General features: G+C 38.4%; 1 protein-coding gene across 1 annotated transcript in view; it reads right to left on the bottom strand.

Annotated features, from left to right (window-relative positions):
* The window catches only part of LOC117796747 (pregnancy zone protein-like), a 21,651-nt gene extending 5,178 nt beyond the window's left edge, over positions 1 to 16,473 (bottom strand). The window contains exons 1-2 of the mRNA XM_034645981.1: positions 16,311 to 16,473; positions 3,427 to 3,521 (exon numbers count right to left, since the gene is read on the bottom strand). Of these exons, the coding sequence (XP_034501872.1) occupies positions 3,427 to 3,521; positions 16,311 to 16,473 (258 nt within the window). The remainder of the gene's footprint in view (positions 1 to 3,426; positions 3,522 to 16,310) is intronic.
* Between the last annotated feature and the right edge of the window lie 4,660 nt (positions 16,474 to 21,133).

Here is a 21,133-nt window from a genome sequence, read left to right on the forward strand (position 1 = left end):
AAAAAAAAATAAAAAATATAATAAAAATGTGGAGTAACAGAAAGTGGAAATTTCTCTTAATTATCTGTTGGCAAATCAATTGACCAATTTATTACAAGAATCGGGAGAATAATCCTCGAGAGGCTATTGGAAGCAAGCTGATTACTATTAACAAATAGATCTGGAGTTTATATTTAAGATTTCATGTAATTGGTAATTACAGAGAATTACAGGTAATTGTATATTTAAGATTCCTTTGTAAATTGCAATCTCTCTCTCCTATTATTCAGTAATACCTCTTCAGGACTTAATCATCACTGAGTGATTGTATGTTAGATATTATGTATTTTATATTTCATTTGTTCTCTTGGAAGAATTGGACTATCTATGGAGTGTCTACTGCTGTGCAAGTATTGTGGGATGGTGGTGGAGATTTGGGGTTATATATCTTTAGAATTACTCATTTCAAATTTTTAGCATTGAGATTGAGAAAGAGGAAGCTACAAGTGAGATAACATAGCAGCTCTCAAGGAAATTAGAACTTCCTGAAGACTGCGAGGAAAGTCCAGAAACTAAAACAGTTATACCTTTGGAATAATGCTTTCTAATGCAAAACATAGGTAATTCCATGAAAAGGTGAAGTAAATAAAAGACATGGTTAAAATAGTGTAATAAATTATTAAAATAGTGAGCAAGTTGGGACTCCCGGGTGGCACCGTTGGTTGAGTGTCTGACTCTGGGTTCCAGCTCAGGTTGTGATCTCAGGGTCCTGAGATTGAGCCCCACAGGGAGTCTGCTTGGGATTTTTTCTCCCTCTCCTTCTGCAGGGAGTTTTCTCTCTCTCTCTCTCTCAAATCAATCAGTCAATCAATCAATCTTGAAAAAAAGTAATAAGTTAAAAATGAAAACTGAAAAAGATAAAAATAAATGCATGCTAAAGAAAAAAAGTCAAATATGAAAAAAAAATAAAGTAGTAAAAAGGAGAAAAAAGTTGTCAAGAGCATAAAGAGTTAAACTGGGGCAAGCTCAAAATTGTCCAAAAAAGATGACTTGATTTGGAAACAGCAAAGGAATTGCAATTAGGGGCATATAAACTATCGCAAGCTCTAGGCGGGTGTGTTGAGGGTTTGGGATATGCTGTATTTATGGGGAGGGAAAGTGAAGAGGGGAGAGGTCACTTAGAGACTGTTAAAATCAAACACAGAGACCAGCTTTGAAAATTCCCTGAGCTGATAAAACCAGTCTAATCATACATATGAAGCTCAAGTCAGCTTTTTGTGAGATCAACCTGACCTGGTAATTCTTCATGTCTCTGTAAACAGAGACAAAAATTTCCCCAAGGGTCATGTGAGGGAACCCCTGACCAATTCCCTATCATTTAAAAAAATTCCGACATTACCAGTTTTCTGTAAATCAGGCATTTATGGGTAATAAGTCTCTTTCTCAGTACTTACATTTTTCCTCCCTTTTCCCTTGTTGACTTTTGCCTGAGATTTTCCATTTTAGATTGGAATTCTTTCACATACCCCCCTTTTTTTCACCTTTTCCCCTTTGATCAAGATCTTTCAAAGAAAACAATGCTGGTCAATTCTGTCATTCAGAATTGACATGTATGTTTCATGGAGCTGAGAAGGGTCATCCTCAGGTGTCTTTTTTCATGAAGCTGGGGGACCATCCTCATGTGCCTTGCCCCACAAAGGAGGGACATGGTATGGAATGGCACTGGCCTTATTTGAACAAGAGGGTTGAAAACGAAGAATCTCGGTTATATCCTTCTAAGAGGGATGGTTTAGTTTCCATGGTCAGTTGAGTTTCAGGAAAAGACTGTGAAAGGAAAATTATTTTATTTTGTACCTACGTTTGGGAAGAAGACATTTGCTTACTAACACAGAACAATAGAAGTTTAATAAAATAATTCATCCGATGACCAAAAGCCCAATGGTCACTATTGATTAAAACATACTTCTCAGCCAATTTCCCCCATTGCTTATGTTTAATAGATCAAGACTGTCCCAAGTTCCAGGAGTTTGGCTAACTTCTGCAGCAGCTTGATATTGTCTTTCATTATTTTTAGTTCTTGTGTTATTTTTCTCAAATTACTGACATAAAAACAGCATTCTTTTCCAAGTAGGGCACAGATGCCCCCCTGCTAAGCAGTAAGCAGGTTTAGGGCTTTTAGTTTTGTAGCACTCTTCCTGGAAGGCTATCTATTTGGGCTTGTGGGTGTTCAAAAGCTCAGACAGAAGCACTGAAAGTGGTAGACATGACTACTGAAAGATTGCAGACTGCTTTTTCAAGGTCTGCTACTGCAATCCAAGCTAAAAAGTCTCTGGAGAAAACATGTCCCAAAACCTTTCTATCTACTTAGAGTTATTCGTACACAGCCACTCAAAATTATTGTATTATATTATATTATATTATATTATATTATATTATATTATATTATATTATAGTTCCCAGTTCTGATATGTCCTTTTAAGTTGATAGGATAAAGACCCTAGATTATGTATATAAGCAGTAGAGGAAAGAGTGTTTCTTAATTTTGGCATCAGGGGTGAGGGCAATAATCCCACAGTGTCCCTTCCAATTAAGGGAAAACATAGAATATACACTTTTTTTTTTTCACATGAAAAGAAATACCCAGGGCACCTGAGTGGCTCAGTTGGTCAAGTGTCTGCCTTTGGTTGAGGTCATGATTTCAGAGTCATGGGATCAAGGCCTCCTTTGGGCTCCCTCCTTGACGGGAAGCCTGCTTCTCCCTCTCCCTCTGCCCCTTCCCCTTCTTGTGCTCGCTGTCTCTTCTCGCTCATTCTCTTTCTCTCTCGATCACTCTCTCTCAAATAAATGATAAATAAAATCTTAAAAAAAAAATAAATACTCAATGTATTGTAAGGATAAAGCATAGTAGGTTTCTTTGCCCAGATTCTTTTTCCTGAAATGAAGAGGGGTATCATGATCAGAAATATAATCATTTATGTGGAACACATGAAATCTGGTTTACTAGCATTATAGGAATGGTTATGAGAACATCTTAAATTTCCTGTAGACTGAAGTAACAAGTGAGCCGAGCTAGTATAAGTCAGATTTGGGTGGTGGTCTGGATATCTAGGGAAAAAGATATCCACGGGAAAAGCAAGTTGAATTAAGGTTCTCTCATGTTCTTTAGGTCATATAAAATAATATAGTTACAAATATGTAGTGGGAGAAATCCTAGAGTTTTTCCATTTTCATCATGGGTTTTCAAAACAAAGATTTTGGATACAAGTCCAGACCTGAGTGACCCTTTATGAGTAAGGCATTCCCAATGGAAAACCATGATATTTGGCACCAGTCTTCTAGAAAAGGACGTGTATGGATTCAAAGGTACCACAGGAAAATCCTTTATCTTTACTAGATAGGTTTCACTGTCCTTCTAAAGACAGCAGCCAGGCCACAATTCAGGCTCACCACAAACATCATCGGCTGTGGCACAAAGCCAGTAAGCAATAAGGTGGCAGAATCAGAGAGTTTCTGTAAGGTGGGGATAAAACCATGTGTTAAAGCTTAAGGAAAGAAGGTAGAAAAACTAGAGAAAGATGAATTGAAGGCCTGAACGACATGATTCAACTAAACATAGGGTAATTTTAAAAAAGGGTAAAGTTATGCAGGCCTAGTCTGTATATCTTGGGTAAGTTGTCTCTTTTAGACGCTGTCTGCTTCAGTGCCCAGAGATCTTCAGTTTCTGGTCCATTCGGGTTTTGGAGCTTTCTTGAGATGTGGCTCATGAATCCAGGACTCTATTCCTTGAAGTCTGGCTGCACAGAGATTAGTTAGTAACACCGGGGACAGGCCTTGCCAGTGAGCCTGGAGAGTTTTTTTGGAGATGTCTTTCCAGCAGACAAAGTTTCCAGGCTGTAAGATGTGAGTTTGTCTTCATGTCCTGGGAAAGCACTGTGGGAAGACTGTTCCGCCAGAGCATGATTATTTACTAAGTACTTGATCAGGCCTTTCCAAAGCTGAAGTATATCCCCCTTTATTGGTTTGTGGATAAAAATAAGTGTGGGGGAGGTCTAAGCGCATTAGCTATTCTGTAATTATTTCAAAAAGCAAAAGTTTGGGTGGCTCAGTCGGTCAAGCTTCCCACACTTGGTTTCTGCTCAGGTCCTGATCTCCTGCGTCGTGAGATCAAGCCCTGCGTCAGGCTCTGTGCTCAGTAGAGCCTGCTTGGATATTCTCTCCCTTTGCCCCTTCTCCCACTCATGCTTTCTCTCTCTAGCTCTCTTTCTCAAGTAACTAAATAAACTCTTTTAAAAAAGGCAAAAGTTTATGCATCCAGAAGGAAGCAGATATAGAAGAACCAATGGCAAACGTTTGGCCAGGGTATTTGGAGAGTTTCAACTAATTTAGCTAACCGAGTTTTAATAATCACGTTTGTATATTTGGACGATCCTGAAGACTGAGGATGGTAGGCACAACGGCAGTGTTGCAGAACTAGCCAGACGGTACAGACTCATCAAAGTATTTGAACACTGAGGTGGGTTCCATGATCACTATGAAGTTTGGAGGGGGGCAGGGTGATCCTCAGGTGGGAATAATCTTTTCTAATAAGATGTTAGCTACAGAAGGGGCAGTAACTTGCCTACATGGGAAAGCATGCAAACATGCAAACCATTACTGGAATATACTTATATCCCTAAGACAGGAGCAATTGTGTGAAATCCATTTGCCAAACCTTGAATAGTACATTGGGTAAATTAAAATGTCCAGGAGAAGTACAGATAAGTTTCCCTGGGTTAAATTTAGGACACACGAAACAAGCAAGATAAGCACTTTTTGCAGCCTTGCCAACATTTCACCACCAATATTGATTCATGAATGTTAGCTGATTAATTATTTAATTCATGTGTTGTCGTTAATAATGGAAATTTTAGACCTTTCTAGCAGGACCAGTTTTTTATTGGGTTTGAATCAAAATTTCTTTTCTTCATAATCCTTTAGACATCTAGTTTTGTTTTTCCTACTGAAAGACCAATTTTTGTATTTCCCTTAATCCTCTAAGGTCATCACCAGGGAAAGTGATTTTCTAGTCTTTGAATCCCATAAGAGCTATGGTTTTTGTGGTGGTATCAGGAAAGTGGTTCCTTGTGGCTCCCAGAGTCATAAGACTCAGAATGCCCAGGGACTATAATAATATCTAGAGCTGCTGGTAGGAGCAAAGCATCTAATAAATTTTGGACATAAGGACCACTTTTAATTTTGCCTCTGTTGGAAGTAAGGAAACCTCATTGGTTTCCGCCACATTCCAAAGCCATGGGCTACTCCATGGGCTATCAGTATAGATGTTTGTGGTTTTACCTTTAGCTGGAGTATAAGCTCAAATAAGAGCATATAATTCAGCTTGTTGGGCTGAAATGGCCAAAGATAAAGGTGCAGTCTCAATGACTTCACAAGGAGTCGATATCACATAACCAGCCAACATTTTCCATTTTCCTTTTTCATGTAGGAGCCATCAGTAAACTGTGAAAAATCAACATTTTTCAAGGGGGTTTCTTGTAAGTAATCACTTACCAGGTGAGAGGTAAATAGTCCAAGTTAAACAGTCTTAGGGGATTTTGTCCATTGAGGAAAGAGGAAGGACAGCAAGGTTGAGATTGTTACAATAAACGAGAGTGATATGAGGGATGGTTAGCAAGAGAAATTCATAAGAAGCAAGGGGACTTGCTGAAAGGTGCCGGGTGTTGTGTGAGCTCAAGAGAGTAAGGAAACCAGTATAGATGTTTGCGGTTTTACCTTTAGCTTAGTGCCTCAGCGTGAGGCACTAAGATGTTCAAAAAGGATCCCATAACTATTTTTTCAATGGCCTTTACCAGAAGGGCAGTAAAGTTCTAAAGTATAGGGGTAACCTCAGACCATGAAGTCTCATTGTTGGCTGTAGTAATCTAGAGGTCAGTGGTAACCCCCCTGTTTTTGGGTAAGTACTCTGAGGACATTTTCCTCTCTTTCATATGCAAAAACAGAAAAGGGTAGCTGATAATTTGAATGTCCAAGGGCAAGTGGACTTATTAAGCTTCTCTTCAAGGTTTTAAAGGCCAAGCCATCTTGATTTTCCTAGATAATGGGGTCAGGTTTAGGACTTTTTTTTTTTTTTTAATAAGACATATAACGTACTTAAGCATGAACAAATTACAACTTTTCCTTTGAGACACTGTGTCCCTTAGGGGCTAAGGGTTTTAACAGATGAATACGGTCTTTTTGTGATGAAGCTCGAGAGGGTAAGCGGAAAAGTAAATCATCCACATATCGTAGTAATGTGGGGCCTCCAGAAAATTTTATATCATCTAGATCACCTTTTAAAACTTGTGAAAAGTAAGGAGAACTTTCAGTAAAACCCAGGTACATTACGGTCTAGGTATGTGTCCTTCCCAGGGAAAGTAATGTATGGGGATTAGAAACAACAGGACGGTAAGGAATAACAATATTATTTATTGTTTGGAGATCTTGGATAAATCTCTATCTTCAACCATTAGGTTTTCTTATAGACAAAACGGATATTTCAAGGATTGGTGCAAGGAATAATAAGTCTGTGCACTTTATATTCCTCTGTGATAGATCTTATGCCTTGTAAATCTTCCTTGTTTATAGGATATTCATAATTTGGGGAGGAGGTTTTACGGGATCAGTTTGGATCTTAACAGAAGGGGCACTATGAATTCTGCCTATGTGTCTGAAGAATTGTTCCCGTTGAGTAGGGGACACTAAAATTAATAATGGAGATGAAACTAGAGTTTGATCTTCCCTGGTTTGTAAAGTACATGTGAAAGGAAAAGGTGTTGGATCTTTGGGGGGTTACATTAGGGGGATATATATTCGGTTCAGAGGATTTGAACTCAAGAGAAAGAAATGGCAGTATGATATTTTTCTAGGAAATCTTGTCCTAATAAGTGGCTAGTAACCAATTCACTGAAGAGAAATAGATGCTTATCTTGCAAAAGTCTGAAGTGAAAAGGATATAGGTTTAGAAATGGGAACATGTTGTGGTTTACTTGAGACCCCTATTATTTGAATAAATGTCTTACTCTGAGGAAGGGGGTGTTTAATTGTTGTGGGGTTGAGCACCAATGGAATAGCTCCGTGTTCATATTGTAAGGGATTTGTCTCTGATCTGGAGATTAGTTCCCCTCAGCCTACTTAATGGTATAATGGGAAACAGTCCCTGTGTTTCCCTGGAGTCCCATCATTGGGATGAGTCTGACACTTGGCTCCTAGAAAACTCTAATCATTAGACCTTTTTAGTTTGTAGCAGTCCTTTTCCCAATGGCCAGATCTACAATAATGGCATAATCTGATAGGGAGGGTTTGTTTGGGAGATTCCCTATATTGATTTTGTAAATTTAAAATTTTAGTTGCCCCTTTTTGGGGATCATCTTCTCGGATGTGGCCTAACTGATCAGCTAGTTTGATGAGATCAAGCGTGGATACCGTTTCCCATGCTCCGCACGTTCTCTTGACTAGCAGAGATAGATCTCTGTCTAAACCCTTTGTAAACACTGAATTAAAGGCTTCTCTGGTGAATTCAATGTCCACAGGGAGTCTAGAATTTTCTTTAAAAACAACTTGGAGTCTACTGTAGTAATCACGAACAGATAAAGCCTTTTGACCATGACACAAGCTTGATCACATAAGAGATCGGGTGGCTGATTTAACTGGAATTCTAAAGATTGTTCAGGGCTTTTCCAATTAGCAGTTTTCATCCAATGTTGGGCTTGACCTTCTTCAACAAGCATGTGGACTAATCGATAAAGATCAGAGAAGCCAGGTTGGTAAGTTTGAATTACAAAATTGAATTGTTTGGCAAATCTATGAGGATCCTGTTACCTTGGCAAAATTTTTTACTGTAGCTCTAAGTTCAGCTTAGGAACTTCTCTTAAGCTTCTCTTCAAGGTTTTAAAGTCCGTGGAACTTAGGAACCCAATGGTTTAGCAGGATCTTCAGAGGCCTCATTTTAAAAGGGAGAGTTTTAACAGGCTCAGTCAGTAAGGTTTCGGCTGTAGAGAAGAAGGGGAGTTCAGATCAAGGAAGTCACTAGAAGAAGGCAAAGGTGGATCGAGTGGAGGTGGAGCAATGGGGTCGGGGGAACCTTTGCTGGTCTTGCTAAAGAAGAGGCCTCAGATTTTTTTTTTTTAAATCATCTTTTGGTTGTTTATTTATTTCAGTTAACTTAGCAATAGTATTTTGTAAAGAGGCACATTTAGAATCCTGAATAAATTTAGAATCCGCTAGGTATTGATTAAAATAGCTACCCCATTCAGTGTGTTTGTTCTATTACTGTGGTCTTCTAAGATAGTCTGAAGAAAAGCAAGTCTGGGGAGATGGCAAGTTCCCCATAGTGGCCATTGAAGTTGTAAATTACCTTTAGTAAGGTGGGGCCATTCAGGGACCTGGAGCCCCTAAGTGTGCCACTGTTAGAGCATTTAGGTGGTTGGTATTCCTTATCTCAGAGGGGTTCTTAAGGGCAAAGAGAAAAACAATTCCTGAATAGCCTGATGGGTGTGCTTTTTTGCGTTGGGAGTTGTGTTTTGTTTAACAGTGTTCCTTTCATGGGATACTTCTTTTTTTCCAGGCTGATGGCCATTGCCCCAGTTGTCCTACAGTGACCAGGTGTCCCTTATTGCACAGAAGTTGTCTTGTAGTCGGCAGGTGACTAAATGCCAATTTGGCCTGTGTGTGACCAACTTATCCTCTGACAAGAGTCTTTTACTTCAGACACCAAGATCTTTCATTAGCAGGAGGTGGGCCCTCTAGTAGCATTTATTTGTTCGACCTGTGCTGACCACATATATTTTTTGGTTTTGCTCTTAAGAATTCCAAAGAATTACACCAAAATTCTAGTGTGCCTCTGGAAACCAAGAAAACAAATGAGTATTTACTAAAAAGGACAAAGTCCTTAAACAGATCTCACATGAGATTAGAAAGCTCAGCTAAAAGGATCGGGAGCTCAGAACGTGAGAGACACATGAACTGATCATAAGCAACGATTTCTAGAAGCAAGGAGCCAAAGGAGCCTGTGGAAGAGAGGGCACCCTGCTCCATTTGGAGGATCCTCATCCTTCATGGTCATCTCCTTTGGATTCTTCCTCTTCTTTCTTCTTCATCTTCTTTTTCATCTTGAGAGAGAGAGAGAGAACAGGTGGGGAGAGGCAGGGGCGGGGGGAGACAATCTTAAGCAGGCTCCATGCCCAGTGAGGAGCCCCTCACAGGGCTCCATCTCACAACTCTGGTATCACGACCTGAGCCGAAATCAAGAGCGGATGCCTAATGACTGAGCCACCCAGGAGTCACTGGATCCTACTTCTGATACCAAGGAATATTGACCTAAAAAAGAGGTAGACTGAAGAAACTCAAGATTGTCAAAAAAGATGAGTTTCTTTGGGATTAGCAGAGAAATTGCAATTTAGGATGCACAAACTGTAGCAAGTGGAATGTGAGGGGGGTCTGGGGTAGGCTCTATTGATGGGGAGAGTTCACTTTAGAAACTGTTAAAATCAAGAGCAGAGACCAGCTTTGAAAATTCCCGGAGCAGGCAAACCAGTCAAATCATACAAAAAAAGTTCACTTCCACTTATTTTATGAGATCAACCTGATCTGGGGCATTTTTTTTTTAAAGATTTTATTTATTTATTTAACAGAGAAAGAGACAGCCAGCGAGAGAGGGGACACAAGCAAGGGGAGTGGGAGAGGAAGGAGCAGGCTCCCAGCGGGGCAGGGAGCCCGATGCGGGTTCCATCCCAGCACCCTGAGATCTTGCCCTGAGCCAAAGGCAGACGCTTAACGACTGAGCCATCCAGGAGTCCCGATCTGGGGCATTTCTTATTCATTCTCTAGAAACTATAAATAAAAATATCCCAAGGTTCATATAAAATAACCCCTTACCAATTCCCTATCATTTAAGAAAGTTTCAACATTAACAGTTCACTGTAATCAGGCATTTATGGAAAATCAGTTTCTTAACGTTTTGTTTTCCTAAGCGCAGAGTGCATACGCATGAGATTTTTCATTTTATATCATCTGGTTCCATTTTAGATTGAAATTCCTTCACAAAGTAAAATAAACCAAAAGGGGAAAGGAGATAAGAGAAAAAATGGGTATGATACCAAAAAAACAGGCAAATGACAGTTTTAAATAAAATAAGTGCTTTCAAATGTCGTCAGACTAGAAATGTTACTGTAGTTTCTCCATAAAATATCTAGAATGAAACAGACGAGTTTGAAAAATAAGATAGTTAAGTAAAAGACTAATAGCAAAGCCATATTTCGTTCCACTGAATACATAGCTGGTGATGATAGGTTCCAAACAGACACAGCAGCTCCATCTACATGAAAGAAGGCTGAAAGACACTTCATTCTTGCCTCCTTTGTTTAGCAACATAAGGTTGTGTTAAACCATAAAATCGAACAGTTATCCCTGAACTATGTATGCTGTCCATTGGAGAAAGGAAGCAACTCTTCCAACCATCTTTCTGCTTTATCATTGTGTTTAAGAGCAGTGTTTGTAAAGACCAGCACCAGAAGGGGTTGGGGAGAGAGGTAAGGAGAAATGTCAGAGTATCAAAGGAAGTTTTATTGTATCCTGATGTGTAACAAATACGAATATCTGAAGGTGGATTTGAATTTTATTATGTTCCCGCATTTCAAATGGTTTCAAACAGGCAGTGGGACTAGGATATAAACCAACTTTAGACAGCAGATCCAGCCGAGAGCAGTGCTCCTCAAACAAGTCTGACTATGAGAGCAGTAAGAAACACATTTTACATACGTACCTATGTATATGTACATACAACTGAAAAAAGCCATCACCAAGCAATACTTAAACAGTTATGTCAATGCATATTGACGGTGCCAGTTGTGATTTCTAAAATGATTTCAGGATCTGTTAATACAGAGTAATCTTCAGTTTGAAAAACACTGCCTTAGAGGAAAGAGTTTGGGTAGGTCACTGGGAATTGAGAAAAGTGCTAATGACAACATACTGACCTGTAAGTATAGGTCTTAGAAGGGCATTTAAGCCACACATGTGTATATCAAGTGAATGGAACCAAGGGAAATCTACATGCCTCCTGGCGTGGGAGTCTGGCAAGATTCCTACTCATTTGAGGAGAAATAAAAATATTTTTAAAAATGGGAGTATAAAAAAGAAAAAATCTTAAATATGGAGAAAAATGATCATAAACAGAGGAAGAGCTCAGTTTTTTAAATAGTTTACTAAATAAATTAGCTAGAAATTTTGAGTCAACACTGCTCATCATCAACAACAGAATATGAAAGGTATGACATCCATGGAACAGGGACAAAAAGCTTGGGAAAGAACAGACTGAAGTTCTAGGAAAATAAGATAAAAACGAAATAAAGAAATGAAAAGCAATAATAGAAGTACAAATTATAATAACACAATTAAAAATGCACTAAAGTTAGTAAAAAAATGAGTTGACATTAGAGGATAAAGGATTGTTTTAGGCTAAATTTGAACAGTTTCTGAGATGATGAAGGCAGAAATGTAGGGATGAAAATGTTGGAAAGAAAATACAGAAAGCAAAGTAGAAAGGAAGTGTGAAGTGTATGTTTATAAAAAAGTTATAACAAATGAAATTGAAGCAATACTTAAAAATATGAGAAGAAAAATATTTGGCATTAACATGTCTGTATTATATAAATTGATTTATTTTATATAAAGTATTTCACTGTGTCTAATCTAATAAAAAATTTTAAAATCAGAAGTTTATTTTCTTTTTTTCTCTTTTCTTCTTCTTTTTTTTTTTTTTTAAGATTTTATTTATTTACTTGACAGAGACAGCCAGCGAGAGAGAACACAAGCAGGGGGAGTGGGAGAGGAAGAAGCAGGCTCCCAGCGGAGAAGCCTGACGTGGGGCTCGATCCCAGAATGCCAGGATCACGCCCTGAGCCGAAGGCAGACGCTTAAGGACTGCTCCACCCAGGCGCCCCTAAAATCAGAAGTTTATTGTAGAAAGTCACATTCTTTGACACCTATCAAGATTACCACCTGATATTTTTCTTCTCGGTTTACATTATTAATTTACAACATAAACAGATAATGTGAATTCTTTAATTCCTGCAATAAAGTACACTTCTTCCTAATATATTACTTTTGTAAGAAGCCTTTTAAGATATTAACAAATCTATGTTAATCAATATGATTTGTCCATAGTTCTGTTTTATGGCTTAAAGTCAGTATTATATAGAAGAAAAGGATCATAGTATTGAAGACATAAAAGAAAACTTAGAAAGAAAAAAAAAGAAAGTGTGGTTAGTGCATAACATTTGGTTAGGAGAGAAATTAGGTACAATAATTACTCAAGTACATGTTTATTTTAAAAAATAAATGTAGTGGAAAGTAAGATGACAGAATAACTATATTGAAATATATTGAACTAAAATATATCACCATGAAACATCATTAAAATACTCAAACATTAATTCAAAGGAGGATTACCGACACAGATAATAAGAATGAACAGAGAACAACATAAGTTGAAGGAATTTGAAAAGAAAATTATTTTGATGTTCAGAGAAAGATAATCCGAAATAAATATAACCTGTGCCTCTCAGAGCTTCTTAATAAATGGAAAAGGCATTATAGGAATAAAGAAGTCACACTTTGCTTTCAAACTGAAAGGTCATCTTACGGATATAAAAGGGGAGAGACTTAGAGGAACAAAGTAGGGAGAAGTTATCTGTTCAGGTCCCTGATCGGGCAGAGGGATTTGCCTCAGACAAAAATGTCATAGAATGAATATAAAGATGGAAGGCTAAAAATAAAGAGATAACACGTTTCAAATCGCTAGTTTTTGAGCATTGAAAGTTATAATAGGGTACAATTTAAGACATGCAATTTAAGTAAGACTTCTGGAAAGATAATTATAGTAGGGTCTGTGGTTACCAGGCTCTCTCGAGTCTTTGCCAATGATTTTTAACTTATCAACACATGTATTTCGATTTTGATGAGATGGGAAAGACATGAACTATTTTAAATGTTAATGCTTTCTCAAAATTATAGATCCATTAACAACTGTGCTGATGGTTTTAACCCTATCCTTTAGGCTGCCGCCTGCCTTAACCATCAACAGGCAACAGGGGTTCAATGAGGTGAACTGTTCTCAGTGGACCAGTCCCTGGGCTGGATCCTTTTCTCCTGCCAGCCTCCCCTCCCCGCCCTGCCCCAGTAAGAAAAAAAAAAATACCAGTGTGAGTGGATGCTGGGGAGACATCCAGGAAATGCATATTAGAAAAAAAAAAATCTTGTTAGAGAAAAGAGATTAATTAAATGTTTTGTGAGCTTTTATTCCTTGCCAAAAGTTATTCTAGGTATCTTTTGATCTTGGTTTGGAAGCTGAAAGTGAAATAAGGAAGATTTTATAGTTCCTCAATTAAGCTCCTCTATTCTAAAATGACTGAGTACCATGGGTAGAAAAGCCCTGGCAAAAAATGATTTTACCTCTCAGTAATGCTGCAACAATGGAGTTAGGATTTGCTTAAAAAAGTAACTTCTTTAGTCACTGAAAACACACTGATTGTTAAAGAAAATCAAAGTCTCTGAAGTTTTGTTTGATAAACAATTTTCTAAAAGGAATCCTATTTTTGATAACAAAGAATTGAATCATTTATTTCCCGAGTAAATGAATAATAAATTAATACATGAGTGGTGTTTTCAGCGGATTTTTTTTTTCAAATGAAACTTGTTCCCATTATAGTGACTTCCTGCATGTAAATCCTTTAGGAGAAAGTTAATGAACTTCACAAGCTTCTAAAAGATGAGATTTATAAAGAATTAAGGAGAGATTTAGGATGTGTTTTTTCCTAATTAGGAATGACTTCCTTCTCTGGGAAAAATTGAAATTTCTTTTTTTTTTTCATTCTAATAGGGCAAATATTATGGGCCATAAGAGATAAAAATCAATTAGAGGAACTCACAGATCATTAGTTTGCTTTCTAAACACAACACCAAAATAGTTTTTAGTATTACTGAAATTGGAATGTCTTTCAACTCTGCCTAAAGATGGAAAACTTCATTTTCAAGCAACGCTCAGGCACACAGTAGAATATTGGTCTCTCACGCCAGCATTTTCAGGAGCAGCATGGGTGGGAGAAACCATTGTACCCTATTATGACTTTCAATGCTCAAAAACTAGCGATTTGAAATGTGTATCTCTTTATTTTTAGCCTTCCATCTTTTATTCGTTCTATGACATATTCATCCGAGGCAAATCCCTCTGCCCGATCAGGGTTTAGTTGCTTTCTTTGTAGGATTCTTGTTGGCTGATCTTGCTCAAAATAAACAAAAAATTTCTGTTGAGCTAACAACAAAACACTGTCACTCTTTCACTAGACAAAGTAAAAATAAACTTTTAGAAATTTATCAAATATTTTAAAGCCATCACTACACTGGCAAATTTGTATTTTCTTTTTGAACTTGAGATTAGAGAAGTGAAAAACAGATAGTTTGAACAGAAGAGTTCTTTTTTTTTTTTTTTTAAAGATTTTATTTATTTGACAGAGATAGAGACAGCCAGAGAAGAGAGGGAACACAAGCAGGGGGAGTGGGAGAGGAAGAAGCAGGGTCATAGCAGAGGAGCCTGATGTGGGGCTCGATCCCACAATGCTGGGATCACGCCCTGAGCCGAAGGCAGACGCTTAACTGCTGTGCCACCCAGGCGCCCCAGAAGAGTTCTTTTTTGGTTGGCCTCTCAGTATAGTTATACTCACTCTTCCTTGGCACTACAAATCTTCCTAATTTTTCAGATGCAGGATAAATAGGACTGTGTTTAAACACTAGACTCTTCAGGGAAAATTTGCTTATCCAGGGATTTTTTTTTTTTAAGATTTTATTTATTTATTTGACAGAGATAGAGATAGCCAGTGAGAGAGGGAACACAAGCAGGGGGAGTGGGAGAGGAAGAAGCAGGCTCATAGCAGAGGAGCCTGATGTGGGGCTCCATCCCAGAACGCTGGGATCACGCCCTAAGCCAAAGGCAAACGCTTAACGACTGTGCCACCCAGGCGCCCCTTATCCAGGGATTTAAACATGACTTCCATAGACGGGCTTCACGGATTAAATATACCCCTAGAAGATTTAAGTACTCAAAAGAAATTGGGAGTATAATCTTCATGGTTAAAGAGTCTGAAATTTGATCAGATTATCAGGGGTATATGAGAGCCAGACTTGATCTAATCACCTGATTTCCACTGGCTGCATTTGCATTGATTAAATTTACTTTCCTTTAAAAAGCAAACTCTCCTAGTGGAAATCTGTCTTTGGAGATTTCAGAAATGGAGTGCTGGCCATCCAAGGTAAGTTGTCACTTACCCCCAGGAGTTACAGAAACATTGGAATAGTAGAAAACTATTGTCAAGGTTGTATAATTCTTTCAGGGCAAGCAAGCATCCTGGAGATGTTAAGGGAATATTGACATGGGTCACATGAATTTAAATACTAGTGACTCCATGTCCAGGGCATGCTTTTAGAGGGAGGGAATGGTGCATAAAGGAAACATTAGTATTGAACTACCTCACCACTCAATAGCTGTGAGCTCCGGAAAATTATATATAATTGTAAATGTGCTCGTGAAGATTATGGTAGCATAAAAATGGAGCATCAATTCACTGCAACTGTATTGGACTTTTCATGAGCTCAGTGTTGGGTACAGAATCACAGTGGCATTGAGGCAAAGCCATAGACTCTCAAATTCTCTCCGACTTGACTTCAGTGACCTGATCGTCTACGAATGTTCTGACTAAAATCTTCCAGATAAAATTTAAGTTTGTGGAGATAACTACAGCTTTTAGTTTCACTTTATCTTCTGAGGGACAATATTCAGCAAAAAGATACCCACAAATGTCAAATTTGGTTATCTACTCTGTCCAATAAATCTAATTGCTCCAGTATGCTCAGACATCTCACCAAAATGAGAATCTTCTAAATTTTATTTTCCAGAGTCATTCATTGGAAATTCCTTTGAACATACTCCAAAAAGAGGATATCTCCCATACAGGTATCATTTTCACAACATTGTCCCTCTCCTCAGAATCTGTATGTATTATTCTTTTAGCTGTTGCCTTTAGATCCTTAATAGTTATCTATTGACTTTTCAACACTTTTCTATCTTGGTTAAGGAAAGGAAAAAATTAAGGCCAAAGAGAAGACTATATCTCTAAATTGTCAGAACTTTTAGGAAACCTGAATGAATACAGTAAGCCACTTCTCATCTCTCTCAGACTGTGCCTCTCTCTCTCGCTCTCTCTCTCTGTTTGTTATCTAACTGTTGTTTGTTTGTTTGCTTTTACTCTTTCGCTCTCCATTGCACCCACTCTGCCGTAAGTCTAATTCATGAAGCGGGGGTGTTACTACATGTTGAATAAGAGGAATATTTTTCGTGAAATATAATTTCCTTAGGAGAATCCACTTTTCAGCAGGTTTTTTCCCCCCTGTATTATCAGATAAACCCATCGTTGGCCATGAATTTCTAGTGAAGTTTTTACAAAACTATGAAATGGAAGAAGATGTCCGAATGCTATTGGAGATGCCAGCAAATGGAGAAAAAGAACTAGCAGGAAAGAATGGTGTGTCTCCGGCTACTTCACCAGGTGTGTGTGTCTCTATGAGAGGTTTCAAAGATAATTGGGGTGGGGTACAAGTGTAGAGATGAGATGTAAGAGACAAGATATTTTATTATTGGTTTCTTGTGTTTGCTTAGGACCCACTTCAGAATTTTAGCCTCTCTCAGTTGAATTGCTCATACATATAGTCCCTCTTTCACATATATATTTCTACACGCATGGATCTTAATCTCAAATATCCCTGAGTCAGGAGAAACTGACATTTGTCATTTCCCCTTCAGGGCTAGTTTCCTTTGAAGTGTCAAATTTGAAGCTGGATGATCAGAAGGGAGAAAAGACATCCTTGGTTTCTGAGAGAAACCGGGGTAGAGTGTGTGAGTCAAGAACAGAGAAGATACTAAGGAAAACTCGTCACCACCCCAGAAAAAAGGTAAGGCCAACGGCGATTTGTGAGTAAAATTCACTCTCAAGATGGACATTTATCTTTATGTCAGAGGCCTCCTTAAGAGGAGAATTGCCTTTAACTTGGTAACATTAGGAAATAAAAATGGTGGTTTCGAATACTTGAGGTTTCCCAAAGTTCTACTCATCTGGAGAGTACACGAACATGAAAATTTTACCGTGATTATAAAACAGAATGAAATAAATACAGTTTTCTTATTTTTAAATTAAATAAGATCAAATAATAAATATAATTTATTTCTATTTTAAAGAAGGCATACCTGCCCCATAAAAAGGAGAGAACATTTCTCAAAATGGTGTATGAAACAATGGAAGAAGTGAAGAGCTGTGTGAGTACTTTTTCTCAGTCTGCCCCTAGGCACTAAATAATCTCTTTTCCTAATACCTTAATTCGTCTCTTTGCAAGGCTTCTTTGGCTTGACCAGCAGCTGTGGTCTTAGGTTCACATTAACAATGAAACCCACGAGACACAACAGGCTTCGTCCTGCCCAGTTTACTTCTTTATGTAAATACACAGGATAGAGGCCCCTGGATGGTTCAGCCCAGTAAGTGTCTGACTCTTGGTCTTGGCTCACATCAAGATCTCAGGGTTGTGAGATCGAGCCCCACGTCGGTCCTCAGGGTAGAGTCTCCTTGAGACTCTCTCCCTCTCTCTCTCTCTGCCCACCCCCCGCCATGCCCTCTCTCCCTCTAAAATAAATAAATATTCTTTAAAAAAAAACAAAACAAAACAGCAGGAAAACCTGCAGCATTGTCAGGAACAGCATAACAGAGGTCTCCCAGAACCACATTCTGAAATCCCTAAATCATGTAGTGCTAAGGTCATAAGGTCATGACAGATGAGGTGGCATTGGCTCAGATCACCTCAGCTCAGGGCAGCCATCAGACACTGGTACTTTCAGTTTTTATGCTGTTAGTCACATAATCTCTTCCAGTGCTCATCCCGGGCATATGAGACCAGCCCTCTTCTCTGGTGTTGTTACAGGGTTCTTGTCTCAAGGGGTCAGAGAATGAATCTCACAGACACAAAATGGTGAAGTGAAATCAAAGTTTATTAAGTAAAGGTGAGAGCAGAAAGGAAAGAAAAAAACTCCCTAGAGTGAGAGGGGACCCAAGTGGGCTACCACTGTGGGCTTCCACTGACAGTCTTTTATTGAGCGCTGACGGGAAAGTTCGTCATGGCCTTGAGATTCTTGTGCTGTCTTGGTTTGAGCAAGGACTGTTGATAACGTTCTTAATGGCTTATTTCTGCTTTGAGGTCTGGTCATTTTCTGTGGTTAGTGTAGTTGCCATAAAAAATACCCCCTAACATCCAGGACAGGGGCATCTGGTTTGTTCCCTTATCTCCTGTTCGCCCTGTCTCAGCAGTCTCTGCCTGCCAGGAATAGTTCAGAGCTCAGTGAGGGGCCTCCTCTCTTTCCCTGCCTACCCCTTAACCCTTTCCCTACTCAGTGTCTGTGCCTATCATTAAGGTTACACTTTACTCAATAAACTTGACAGTGAGTCCAGAGTCTTATTTATCTTACCTCTGAGGTACTCTTATAAATTATCTGAATTAGTATTTCAAGGAGGATTTGACCACAGATAAAATCCTTGCGCATCCCTAAGGCTGGAAGAAAGGTCATAAGTCAGCTGTTCAGCCGCCCCCTACCTTATATTTTTCCTTCTGTTCCTTTTCTTCTCTTTGCTCCTTCTCCTCATGGTTCTCTCTCTCTCTGTATGTGAGCGTCTCCCTTCTTTACAACACACTGTCTCTCTTAGTATTGTGATGGAAAATCTTACAAATTTTAATCTTAGTCTATTGTATTCTTTGGAATACCATGAGAGCATATGGAACACGCTTTTCAGGCCAATTATAAGAATATTTCTTTTCACACTTTTTTTCTGAATTATGTACTTTACCCAAGTCTCTAGCTGCCCACAAATACATGGAAGCTGTACACTTAATTTGAACATCTTTTAAAAATTTCTTCCAGGAACGACTTGTTTCAAGTATGCTACATCTTCTGAAATGACCACTGCTTTTAGAAGATCAGCCAAGTTGGAAATATTTGTGGACTTTCTTTCAGTGACTCAAGATTTCAAACAGTGAAACATTGTGAATATCTGGTAATGATTTCTACATCAGCCCGTGCTTACCGGTCCCCAGTCCAATTACAGAGCAACATCTAAACTTGAGAAATTATTTCTTAAAGGAAACTGTAATTCTGAGAAATGGAGACTCCAATGACTATACTTTGTTGGTATAAGAAACTATATCAAAAGATGTCTAGATATTGAATTATTGTATATTCTGTGAATAAAATCTGTTTTTTTATATATTTCTGGATTGTATTTGATAGCATTTCATTTAGAATTATTTATACTCCTAATTGATATTGCTTAATTTTTATTTTTGGAGCCATATCTCTGGGTTTTGACATTAAGCTGACTTCATAAGATGAAAGTGGTGGTCCAAGTTGGGGGAATAGTTGACATATTATTGGAAGTCCCCAGCTCACTAAAGATTAACTCAGTTAGGAAACCACATCTAGGTGCCTTTATTAGTAAAATAATTTTGCTAATCTCTTCTAGCTTTCGATTACTTTTGTGTCAATTTTAGTCATTTATTGACATCACCTGGAAACTTATTAGAAATCTCTCTCACTCACCCTCTCTCTCAAATAAATAAAATCTTTAAAAATAAAATAAAATAACACATTTAGCCCCCCCCTTTTTTTGTAATGTCTGGGTGATGCTGGCCTTGGTATATGCCTTGGACTGAATGTATCTCCCCAGAGTTCACATGTTGAGGGCCTAATCTCCAGTGAAATGGGTTTTACAGGTGAGACCTTTGGGAGGTACTTAGCATTATTTTAATTCATGAGGCTGGGGCCCTCATGATGGGATTACTGCCCCGATGAAGAGAGGAGGAGACATAAAATCTCTCTCTGCACCATGTGAAGACACAGCAAGAAGATGATCATTTGCACATTAGTAAAAGGAATCTCACCAGATCCAGACCATGCCAGCACTCTGATCGCAGACTTCCAGCCTCCAGAACTATGAAAAATAAATATTTGCTGTCTAAGCTACCCAGTCTACGATGTCTTGTTAGAGCAGCCCAAACTAAGACTATAATGCAGCCATTTTCATTTTTATTATCTGAACTCTTATGCCACATAATCAAAGCAGTCATGATGTCAAAAATTAAAGTCACACTATCTTAGTACAGAGCGCAACTAGTTCACAAAGTTACCGATGGATTGTTAATGTTTATGACCATGACACATTTAAGTTCCATGTTTAAGTAGCATAACTTTGAGTGATGAGATAATGGATGGTCCATTTTTGTGACCCAAGGATCATGGTAGTCTGTATCAGTGGTTGGAAAAAAACCAGTAACAACAAGAGGCTAATGATGTCACATACATTTGACGTTCAAAACAGTGTTGTTTCCAGCCCCTATATTTTGTATCATCATACGTGTTTGGTACTGATTCTCCAACTTCTCATTTCCAAAAATCTGGATTTTTTTGCATCCTGGGGAGTGACTAAGTTCCTGGGAAATAGGATTTTCATTGCTGTTAGTGAGACAGACTTTGGTAAATCAAGATGGTTGGTCATCGTAGGGTATCCATTCTTACCTAGACATTGCGAGAGAAAAATCTGGCTCTGCATGAGGATCTTATGGCCCTGCTCTTATGTCAACAGTTTTTTTTTGGGGGGGGCGGAATCTGTTTTCTTTTTTGCTGTGGTCTTGGAATGATCTAAGGTGCCAGTGAGAAAGCACAGGGGAGGGAAATATTCTAAAAATAAATAGTTTAAATTCTGAGATCTAACCCTACCATACTTAAAAACATCTGTTGAACACATTAGACTCAGTTTGAAAATCAAAAGCAAACAAACACTCAAGCAAAAAAAACAGACTCTTACAGAGCTTGCTTGATTTGCAGAGCAGAGGGTCACAGGATAAACAAGTAGCTTTTGCTACAAATGCCCTTTCATCCACTTCTCATATATTCAGAGTTGTGGGAAAGATACTTAGTTGAAAAGCCATTTTTTCCTCCAACAATGTATCTAATTTTCATCAGAAAAATAATAGGGAA

Source organism: Ailuropoda melanoleuca, chromosome 16 (genome assembly GCF_002007445.2).
Source record: "Ailuropoda melanoleuca isolate Jingjing chromosome 16, ASM200744v2, whole genome shotgun sequence".
NCBI classification, from domain to species: Eukaryota; Metazoa; Chordata; class Mammalia; order Carnivora; family Ursidae; genus Ailuropoda; species Ailuropoda melanoleuca.